The sequence below is a fragment of the Octopus sinensis genome, linkage group LG23, assembly GCF_006345805.1.
Source record: "Octopus sinensis linkage group LG23, ASM634580v1, whole genome shotgun sequence".
Lineage (NCBI taxonomy): Eukaryota > Metazoa > Mollusca > Cephalopoda > Octopoda > Octopodidae > Octopus > Octopus sinensis.
Window position 1 is genome coordinate 105529 of NC_043019.1, and position 12500 is coordinate 118028.

The window sequence follows — 12500 nt, forward strand, 5'->3', positions numbered from 1 at the left end:
ATGGCCAGCTGGAGGAGGTGTCCTCCTGGGGCTACAAACTACAGTAGCATTCACCCTTAGGGGTTAGCCATATTTAAATGGCAAATGTATGTCACGATTATTGACAGAGCTGTCTATAATTTTCCGTATACACATTATTAGCAATTCACTAAATCACCTATAGATTTTTATGATGGAAACATATATACAGATAAAACATTTATTTAAACAAACGATGTCTGATTAAACATGATCTTCCATTCTGTTGTAAATTATTGATGAGCACTTGCGTCGATCTCTAAAGACACACACACACACACACACATACACGCATATATACACACACATACACGCATATACACACACACATACACACGCAAACACACCGGAGAAGTCTGAGTTTCCCCAGCAACGGAGTTTTGCTTCGTGTTTTTTTATTTTCCAGGTTATTTCGCATACTTTTAACGAACGTGACATCGAAATCACGCATAAAAGGCTCCTATTTCATGCACGCTATGCTTTAACGTAACAATTATATCGGTTATTTTCCCATTAAGCACAGTTTTTGATATTTATACCCCCACAAACCCGGGATATCTCAATAGCCACTGGTCCAGTTTTGCAAAACTTGTTTTATTCCGTTCGTATTCACATTTCAGAGGCTCTTTACTATCAAAGAATTTTCCTATTATGCGCCAGTTTGGCCTGTGTAACAGTGCAAGCAAGCAAGCAAGATTGAACTTCACTTTTAACAGTATACTATACTACCCGTGACCCGTTGGGTCTCCGGGGATATCTGAGTTTCCTAGCAACGGAGTTTCGTTTCGTGGTTTCTTTTTCCTTTCCAGGTTATTTCGCATGCTTTCAACGAATATGACATCGAAATCAAGCGTAAAAGGCTCCTTTCTCTAGAAAAAGGAAAGATTTGGCTATTATTTCTTGCACGCCTTGCTACAAAGTAACAGGTATTTCGGGTCCTTTATCGCAAATAACTGTTACGTGGTAGCAGAGCGTGCTAGAAATAACAGCCAAATTTTTGGAGGTGAGATACGTTGAATGCACTCGAAAGAATCCTATGGCAAAAAGAAACCTATTTTACACCGAGGTTACGAACAGGTCTTTTACGAAATATTTACCGTATTTTTAAAGTCATTTTCTCTTTAAAATATTTTGCCCATCATTATGTGTCAAATGGAAAGATTAGAGTTTGGCTGTGTAACATTGCAAGCAATCAAGCAAGATTGAAATTCATTTTTAATACATTATACATAGATATAGAGACCTTCTGTGTTTATCTCCCGCCCGGTCATTCACTCAGTATTGCCTATGTCGTTTGTTTATTTAACATACATTTTCCATTTGTGTATATATATATATATATATATATACATAGACATACATACACAAATAGACACACACACACACATACACACGCACATATATATATATATGTAAGGAATCATGAGCACATACACTTGTGTAAATATATATTTTACGCAGACACGCGTATGCACTCACATATTTTGACATATTTACTCATACACACAAACACACACACACACACACATACACATGCTCACACCCACGCGCACACATACATATACTTATACATATGGGTGTGTGCGTGCTTGTATATATTCAATAACATTTGATTTATTTAATATATTATAGTGCGTAACTTTAATCACACATCTGTTTGTATTTGTATTTGCAAGCCAAATATGGGACATTTGTGGTTTTCGTTTTGTTTACAATTGTCGATGTAAAATGTTTTTAACGTATCATATACTCTTTACTCTTTTACTTGTTTCAGTCATTTGACTGCGACCATACTGGAGCACCGCCTTTTATCGAGCACCTCGACCCCGGGACTTATTCTTTTTGTAAGCCCAGCACTTATTCTATCGGTCTCTTATGCCGAACCGCTAAGTTACGGGGACATAAACACACCAGCATCGGTTGTCAGGCAATGCTAGGGGGAACAAACACAGACACACAAACACATACAGGCATATATATATATATATATATATATATATATATATATATATATATATAAATCAAACCAAATCAAATCAGATATCAGAAAGCAGAACCAAAATCGAAGTCAATCAACATCAGTGGAAATTGCAGTTGTGATACCAGTGCCGGTGACAAGTAAGCGAACCATCGGATCGTGGCCGTTGCCAGCGCCGCCCCGACTGGCCTCCGTGCCGGTGGCACGTAAAATGCACCATCCGTCCGTGGCCCTTGCCAGCCTCGCCTCACCCCTGTGCCGGTGGCGCGTAAAAAGCACCATCCGTCCGTGGCCGTTTGCCAGCTCCGTCTGGCACCTGTGCGGGTGGCACGTAAAAAGCACCCACTACACTCACGGAGCGGTTGGCGTTAGGAAGGGCATCCAGCCGTAGAAACACTGCCAGATCAGACTAGGCCTGATGCAGCCTTCTGGCTTCACAGACCCCAGTTGAACCGTCCAACCCATGCTAGCATGGAAAGCGGACGCTAAATGATGATGATGATGATGATGATGATGATGATGATGATGATGATGATGATGATGATGATGATGATGATGATGATATACATATATATGACGGGCTCCTTTCAGTTTCCATCTACCAAATCCACTCACAAGGCTTTGGTCGGCCCGAGGCTATAGTAGAAAACACTTGCCCAAGATGCCACGCAGTGGGACTGAACCCCGAACCATGTGGTTGGTAAACAAGCTACTTACCACACAGCCGCTCCTAATACAAATAAGTAAAATGGAGAAACAAATTTAGTTAAATGTCTTTTCCTGTATAGTTAAACGAATTTTTCTTGTGTAACAGTCTTTTGTTAAAGCGGCAATCCAGCTAAACTATTGGCATGGTTAACAAAATGCTTAGAACATTACTTCTTCTGGCTTTTTCTGATCTGTTTTGAAGTTCTGTCACAGTTCAACTTTGCCTTTCATCTCTTCAGAGTCGATAAAATAAATAAAGGCGTGGTCTGTTTACACACAGTGCTTGGAAGGAAGGTGTGTAGCGTGTGATCCTCGGACCGACCATGATGAAGAAAGATGAGCAGAGAATCCGCATGAAATTTTGCCAAAAGCTTAGTGATACTTGCAGTGAGGCTTCCATAAGGTTTTCAAAAAGTTTTCATCGTTTTCGACACAATCGAGATTTTGTGCAACTGAAACCCGAGTATCTTTTCGGTCAGCTGAAAGCAGTTTTGGCACAAACTTGGCAGACATGCTTCTCATACACAAATCTTCACTGATAATGGACTGAACTGAACTGTAACTAATCCGCACATCCCCTAATAACTCAGGGATGGTGATTCGATGATTTTCCCTTACAGCTATGCCCTCATCTGCGATGTTTTTCTCAGTTCTGTTGGTTGCGGGTCTCACAAAACGTTTGTGAATATCGACATTTTTTCGGCCATCTTAGAAACATCTGGACAACTCGTACACTTGTGTGCGGCTCATACACTCGTCTCCATACACTTTCTTCAACTTTGGCCTCTGAGCAGTTATCACCATCACAATTTTCTCTGTCACAGCAGAAGTGACTTAGAACATTAAAATTTAGTGCACGTGCAGAGCAGAGCTCACGGTCAATATTTGCCAGACGGTTTCACTCTGCGTGTTTTAGCTTCGTTACTATGGCAATAGCCCCTCGTATATGTATCTATGTACACACACACACACGTATATATATTTATATATATACATAAATATGTGTTTTTTTTATATACATATATATATAAATATAGAGTAGTGGTACAACAAAGCACCAATGTTTACTGGAAATAGCAGTCAATACATTTACGATGCTATAGTAAAGCTTCACTGTGTATATACAGGCAAAGACGTGTGAGGGCAGCAAACAAATAAGAACGTTACATAAATGTACAACCCAGAATCGGATAATCCAGTACCTAGGTTTCGGACTATTCAAACGCGTTTGTCTTCGTAAATTTGATTAGTCTTCATCAGCAGGGTTTACCTGGACAATATTTCAAATGTTGAACCACTACGCTATATTTATACTTCTACCTTTACTTTATTTAACTGGAAAGTAATACATTAGTATTGCAATATTTTATTTTCCATATCTATATATATAAAACTGTAGTTGTGTGAGTGTCTGTCCCCTTCGATTTAGATTCCTAACTCCTCCCACATTTTGCGGTGCAGTTTAACCAAATTCGGGTATCTTATAGTCGTGATTCATATCGAGCCCGTCTGACTATTAGCGCGCGTCAACGATGAGTCTACGATTTTAAAAATAATTTAACATCATTTTTTTATTCCATTTTAATGCATAAAATGCATCGTGGTCGATGCGGTCGGATGGACGGAGTTGGCGTCCACGCTCACAGCTGCACTGCACGTTTGCTTCCCCCCTTCCCTCCCTCGTGATGCTGGGGTGTGGGGAAGGGGAGTGTAAAGAAATCAACGTCGTAATGCGTTGTGAAGGAAACCAACGTTCTTTTAGAACAACGACTTCATGGCTTGAAGACACCAAAACAAAAATGGCTAAGAAAGCCCGAATTATAATGGAAGTAGTAACTCTAAAAATGCTTATATAGTTATTTCCCTTACAAACCCGAGCAACGCGGCTGGGGGGGTACTGCTAGTATATATATATAAATAGAAAACTGGGACAAGAACGCAAAACATTTAGAAGACGATACAAAAAACACGGACGGGACATTCGAAGCCTTCAATCTTCAGTCAAGAACCGGATCATCTTCGCATATATATATATATATATATATATATGTATACAGAAAGAGAGAGAGAATGAGAGAGAGAGAGAGGGGGGAAGATATGTCTGTAAAACAAGTGTTTATATATATATATATATATATATATACTTCATTGAGGTGTATATACGTACACACACATGCACGGACATCTATCTATCTATCTATCTATCTATCTATATATATATATATATATGTATGCATATATATCTGTGTGTATGTGTGTATATATGTCTGCTCATATATATATATATATATATATATATATATAGGTAAACAGTAAAAATAATTACAGACATGGACAAGAACATGAAACACCACAGAGACGACACAAGAACCACAGGACGGGACATTCGAAGCCCTCAGTCATCAGTCAAGAACCAGATCATTTAGCAATTTCGGTGATTAATCTTGAGATTGCTCCGATATGGCCAGCAAGCCAAGGGAAATCTAAGCCAAGCGCATTAGATCCCCTGGAAGAAAGCTTCGAATGTATACAACGCGAGGACGGAAAACGAACGAAGTACATAAACAAAAATACAGAATACGTGACACCAATAAGAATACAAAAACGTAAAAACAATAACGGTAAAAAAAAAATAAAAAAAAATAAACAACAAAACAAAACCACGTGGGACGTGGGACAAGGGTCTTTCGACAGGACGAGTTGAGTATGGGGCTGGCTTGTGAAGTTGTGCCTAATGGCCACGGGGGGAGACGAACAAATACGTGTGCTTCTGCGGTGCTGAAAACGAAAAGAGCGCTCAACGGCGGCTAGCTGTCACGTGAGAACAGAAGACAGGAGAAAGGGACAGATGAAAAGAGAGAGAAGGTGGACGAGGGAGGAGAAGAAAGAGACAGATCGAGGGGGCTGGAGGTGAGAGAGATAGAGAAACGTAGAAGGGGGGGGAGACGGATGGAGAGGGAAAGAAAGGAAGGGGAATAAGGGAGGAGAGAGAGAGAGAAAAAGAGACAGATTAAGAGTCGTATCAATGCTAGAGAAAAAATATACTTATCGTATAAGGTCAATTGTGGATACGTAGCCGCCGATTATATAGGTAAACAGTAAAAATAATTACAGACATGGACAAGAACATGAAACACCACAGAGACGACACAAGAACCACAGGACGGGACATTCGAAGCCCTCAGTCATCAGTCAGGAACCAGATCATCTTAGCAATTCGGCTGATTAATCTTGAGATTGCTCCGATATGGCCAGCCAGCCAGGGAAATCTAAGCCAAGCGCATTAGATCCCCTGGAAGAAAGCTTCGAATGTATACAACGCGAGGACGGAAAACGAACGAAGTACATAAACAAAAATACAGAATACGTGACACCAATAAGAATACAAAAACGTAAAAACAATAACGGTAAAAATAAAAATAAAAAATAAACAACAAAACAAAACCAGGACGTGGGACAAGGGTCTTTCGACAGGACGAGTTGAGTATGGGGCTGGCTTGTGAAGTTGTGCCTAATGGCCACGGGGAGACGAACAAATACGTGTTGCTTCTGCGGCTGCTGAAAACGAAAAGAGCGCTCAACGGCGGCTAGCTGTCACGTGAGAACAGAAGACAGGAGAAAGGGACAGATGAAAAGAGAGAGAAGGTGGACGAGGGAGGAGAAGAAAGAGACAGATCGAGGGGGCTGGAGGTGAGAGAGATAGAGAAACGTAGAAGGGGGGGGGGAGACGGATGGGAGGGAAAGAAAGGAAGGGGAATAAGGGAGGAGAGAGAGAGAAAAAGAGACAGATTAAGAGTCGTATCAATGCTAGAGAAAAAATATACTTATCGTATAAGGTCAATTGTGGATACGTAGCCGCCGATTATATAGGTAAACAGTAAAAATAATTACAGACATGGACAAGAACATGAAACACCACAGAGACGACACAAGAACCACAGGACGGGACATTCGAAGCCCTCAGTCATCAGTCAAGAACCAGATCATCTTAGCAATTTCGGCTGATTAATCTTGAGATTGCTCCGATATGGCCAGCCAGCCAAGGGAAATCTAAGCCAAGCGCATTAGATCCCCTGGAAGAAAGCTTCGAATGTATACAACGCGAGGACGGAAAACGAACGAAGTACATAAACAAAAATACAGAATACGTGACACCAATAAGAATACAAAAACGTAAAAAACATAACGGTAAAAATAAAAATAAAAAATAAACAACAAAACAAAACCAGGACGTGGGACAAGGGTCTTTCGACAGGACGAGTTGAGTATGGGGCTGGCTCTTGTGAAGTTGTGCCTAATGGCCACGGGGAGACGAACAAATACGTGTTGCTTCTGCGGCTGCTGAAAACGAAAAGAGCGCTCAACGGCGGCTAGCTGTCACGTGAGAACAGAAGACAGGAGAAAGGGACAGATGAAAAGAGAGAGAAGGTGGACGAGGGAGGAGAAGAAAGAGACAGATCGAGGGGGCTGGAGGTGAGAGAGATAGAGAAACGTAGAAGGGGGGGGAGACGGATGGAGAGGGAAAGAAAGGAAGGGGAATAAGGGAGGAGAGAGAGAGAGAAAAAGAGACAGATTAAGAGTCGTATCAATGCTAGAGAAAAAATATACTTATCGTATAAGGTCAATTGTGGATACGTAGCCGCCGATTATATAGGTAAACAGTAAAAATAATTACAGACATGGACAAGAACATGAAACACCACAGAGACGACACAAGAACCACAGGACGGGACATACACACGTGTGTATACAAAATGAGGAATAGTTAAACAGCCGACAACTGATGAAGGGTCCTTACTCTGTGTTTACTTGTCCTGTTTTCCATTTTTCTCTCTCGTTGTTTACGTATTTAACACGTTTGCTTACATATTTCCTGTTGTTTGCACAGTTGGTGACGTCCTGTTCCCATATTTGCATACATACACACACATATTTGCATACATATGTATTATTGATTATTATCTTATTGAACACCACGCATCCATTTCCAAGTAAATTTTTCTTCACCATTTTGATGCGACTCTACTCTCTCTTCTTCCGCCATCCTTGTCTAATTCTCTTTTCCTCCGCCTTCCTCTTTCTCCGTTTTCTGTCTGTCTGTCCGTCTCTCTTTCTCTCTCTCTCTCTCTCTCTCTCTCTCTCTCTCTCTCTCTCTCTCTCTCTCTTGTTGCTCACACGTAACTATCGTCCATCTTTCTTTTCCTCACATGATCATCTTTCTTTTCCTGCACGGACGTTCAAAAGACAGGGGTTTTTTTTCTCTCACTTCTGTCTTTTCTCTTTTCAAAGAAAATATTTCTCCCAGCGTTCACTATTTTCCTCTCATTCTGGTCTAACTTCCCTCCGTGCTTGTTTTCGCTCCGTTTCCTTGTATGCCTCCACTGTCCTGTTTTTGTTCCCAACTTTAACCCTCCATAAATCCTAAATTTTATCCTAGAATTTATGGGAGCAACTGTCTTTGAAGATTCATATTGTCGTTGTATGCTCGAAATGAGGGATCGGCAAAAGGGTGCGATAGAATAATTTCTAAGCTTAAAGTAAGTATTTGGGTTGATGTGTTTGACTAAAATCCTTTAAGGTGATGGTCCAGCATGGCCACTGCCAAATGACTGAAACAAGTAAAAGACACACACACAGACACACACACACACACACACACACACACACACACACACACACACACAAGCATTCCACAATACTTCAAGAATACTACAACACTGTGAACAGATACAAAGATGCGAACCGGTAAACCCTTATTAACATGTAATTCACGCTTGGTACAGAATAAAGTTCCTTTTGTTGCTTTAAATAAAGTAACAGATTTACCTGTAAATTTTTCGGGTGGCCAGCTCTTACCGGGTTCTAAGAATAAAAAGATAAAATATCACATAGTTATACTGCTTTCAAATTTTGGCACAAGTCCAGCGGTTTCGGGGAAGGGGGTAGGCCGGTTACATCGACTCCAGTGCTCAACTGCTACTTATTTTATCGATCTCGAGGATGAAAAGAAAAGTCGACGTCGGTGGAATTCGAACTTAGAACGTGCAGGCGACCGAAATGCCACTAAGCATGTTTCCGGCGTGCTAACGATTCTGCCAGTTCGCCACCACATCACATGGTTATAAAACATCGGCTGTTTGATAAGTAGCTTGCTTACTAGCCACATGGTTCCGGGTTCAGTCCCACTGCATGGCACCTTGGACAAGTGTCTTCTACTATAGCGTCGAGCCGACCAAGGTTCTGTGAGTGAATTTGGTAGACTGAAACTGAAAAAAGCCCGTCGTATATATATGTGCGTGTGTGTGTGTATATTTGTGTGCCTGTGTTTGCTCCCCCAACATCGCTTGACAACCGATGTTGGTGTATTCACGTCCCCGTAATCTAGCGGTTCGGTAAAAAGCGACCGATAGAATAAGTACTAGGCTTGGGGTCGAATTGTTCAACTAAAGGCGATGCTCCAGACTACCCGAATGGAGATCCTTGACACTCAGCCCCTCGAGAGTAGATGATACCTAAGAACTGAATATTAACAACAACAACTACAGCACTAACAAAAACAATATTTAAGTAAAATTCTAGTACTCACTTCGTTCTACGTTGATAAAAGATAATGCTTCCGGTGGCATTCTCAGATCAAGAAGGGAATGTTTGCCCTCTCTAAAATGACCAGGCTGGTCATAGCTCTGATTGCCATTACTCTTTGGCTGGTATGTAAATAATATTTTAGGATGATAGGGATCGAAACAAGGTGCTGGAACTCGTTGTCGTTGATGCATCGATTCGAGGATTACGGCCAGGAGCGACTTTTTAGATGAGAAAATCACCTCCATAACATGTCGTCCATACTGTTTGAATTGTAAGATGTCCATATCGACGAGAGAAGATAAAAACGGTAGGAATTTAGTCAACATATTCCAATGAAATGTTACAAGAACTCTCTTCCAGTTAATATAATCCTGTAACGGTAGGTAATTTTTATCTCCGATTAACACTGGTACGGATCCACTTTGAAGTATTTCAACCAAATGAATCTGAAAAACGTTCCAATCATTTTCCTTAAATAACTGACGTGGCATCACTATTATGGTAAAAGTGGAGTTGGTCAAAATTTGCAGTCGTTTTTTCTTTGGACAGCTCCAAATATCCGATGGAGAACATTCGCTGGAGACTGTTATTGGCAGCAACGAAGAATTGTGTCTTTTCAGGTATTCAAAAAGACTGGTAGACAGTGGTTGATATTTTCTGAAAATATCTAGTTTTGGCTGAGAGCCACTTAGATACGATATCCAATATTTACGACGGAGAGGAAAAAGTGGAAGGAGTATTTCCCACGTATCCTTTGAATTATTATTATTGTAAAATGGTAAAATAAAATCAAATCCAACTCGGAACGTAAAGTACTGAAAGCGTGGTTGAGCCACCAATGCATGGCCAGGAGGAAGTGGCCCTTTTCTGTTGATATCCAAGTTAATGATGATGTGGTTTGACCCATTTTCCTGCCAAAATTGTAAATCTGTTAATTTTGATCCTGGTTTCCAGAAAAAAATATACATACAAGCATCTTCTGGATTCTTGGTTAAGTAGGTCTTTCCCAAAATGGAATTATCCTTAGTGCGGTTCCAAACAGCACTTGGGTACACAAAGGCTTTGAAATTAGAAATGTTACAGCGTTTGGAATTGAAACATGTTTCCATGTTACATTCATTAGATTGGGGTCTAGCAAAGCTTGGTAAAGAAGCATAGTATTTTGACAGCTTTGTTTTCAATTTTGGTGAAGTGATGTATATAAATAAGACAGAGATTAAAATGAGAATGAATATGACAAACTGGTACTTTCTTGTAGAATTCATTTCACCGCTGATTCATAAAACCCTTTTTTATACGGTAGAGTACCAATTGTACATTTACGCCTTTCTCTTGAAACTAGAAATATAGATATATACAAGATGCAAAATGTGAGTTTTATTAGAAAGTATGATTTGTTTTGTACATAAAAAAAAAACTGAGAAAAAACTAAACATTTGAGATCATACAAGAACGAAAATAGTCTTTTGTCATGAGTACTGCAGGGGATAATCTCTAATGGGAGTCAGGTGAAAATGTAGCAATCAATGCAAGTAGAAAAAAAAAAGCATATGGAAGAAAACTATAGAAATGTGAGCGTGTGTCAGTCTGTATGTGTATACGCATCTCCAGTCATACACACACACACACACACACACACACATTCCATGGTAATATAAAACAAGCCAAAGGCTGCGAGCTGGCAGAATTGTTAACGCGCTGGGCGAAATGCGGCCTGTTACTACGTTCTGAGTTCAAATTGCGCCGAGGTCGACTTTATCTTTTAAATATATATATATATATATATATATATCAGTGGCATGCGGTGACTTCCGGGGCTGGGCATGCAATGGATTTCTTTGCATCCACCCCACCTCGGCAATTTTTCAGTAAAAAAATTTTGGAATTCCTACGATTTACATATGGGAGATTCTGAATATGCAATCACCCCCGTATGACCTAGATTAAAAAAAAAACGTCGCCTTGGTACTATTTAAGAATAGTGGTCCTGTTGCGCGCGCTCGCGCATCCGCGCTGGCTAGTCGTGACTAGTCGATCCTACGACTATCTAGCAAAGTAAATAAATTTTTTAAACAAAATATATAAAACACAAAAACACAAATTAAATAATGTTTTAAACAAAGTAAATAAAACACAAAGTAAGAATCGGCTAGTCACGACTAGCTGGCGTGGATGCTCTTAAATAGTACCCATGATTTTTGAATTGTTTGCAATACTCATCAAATTTGTTGAAATTCGAAAGTTCCATGAATTTAAACTCTTCTAAGGATGAATATCGTGCTTTTATTTGGTCAACTATTGTACTGATAATTTTGTTATAAAGCATTTTATAATGTCGTTGTGGCTCAATAGATATATTCTTGGATCTCTGAATTCCGATTCCTGCATCGACTCCATATTCCCCCCCCCCGGTTCAGTCCCACTGCGTGGCACCTTGGGCAAGTGTCTTCTACTATAGTCTCGGGCCGACCTGAGAGCCTTGTGAGTGAATTTGGTAGACGAAAACTGAAAGAGGCCCGTCGTATATATGTATATATATGCGTGTGTGTGTGTTTGTGTGTCAGTGTTTGTCCCCCTAGCATTGCTTGACAACCGATCATCATCATTGTTCGACCGTGGTCGAGACAATGGAATTTACCATGCTACGCCAGACTTCACGGTCCATCATGGCATTACGGAGGTCCTGTTGCTGGACGCCTGTATCCCTGGAGATTACATCAGGGTAGGAGAGTGTGCGCCCTCTGGTATTGCGAGTAGATGGCTTCCAGAGGAGAAGTGTAGAAATTACCTCTTTTTCAGCTCTACAACAATGTCCAGCAGACTGGACTCTCTTACCTTTGACAACCGATGCTGGTGTGTTTATGTCCCCGTTACTTAGCAGTTCGGCAAAAGAGACAGATAGAATAAGTACTGGGCTTACAAAAGAATAAGTCCCGGGGTCGAGTTGCTCGATTAAAGGCGGTGCTCCAGCATGGCCGCAGTCAAATGACTGAAACAAGTAAAGGAGTAAAAGAAATTGAAAAATTATCAAGTTTGTTTTCGAGTACAGTTCTAGTTTTATCTATTTGATCTTTACAATACACTATGTCATGACTTTTACTCTGGAGGATGTTAAATAAGAAAAAAGAAAAAATCTCACTGAATACTTCTAAATCAGGAGCTTTTAAAGTGTGTAAGAATCCAATTGCTGAATTTATGGTGGTATCATCCC

General features: G+C 40.4%; 1 protein-coding gene across 2 annotated transcripts in view; it reads right to left on the bottom strand.

Moving 5' to 3' along the window:
- The window catches only part of LOC115223714 (exostosin-like 3), a 46256-nt gene that overhangs the window by 27841 nt on the left and 5915 nt on the right, over positions 1 to 12500 (bottom strand). For both annotated transcript variants that reach the window (XM_029794390.2, XM_036512374.1), the window contains 2 exons: positions 9291 to 10627; positions 8531 to 8566 (listed from right to left, as the gene is read on the bottom strand). In XM_029794390.2, coding sequence (XP_029650250.1) covers positions 8531 to 8566; positions 9291 to 10554 — 1300 coding nt within the window. In that variant the 5' untranslated portion in view covers positions 10555 to 10627. The remainder of the gene's footprint in view (positions 1 to 8530; positions 8567 to 9290; positions 10628 to 12500) is intronic.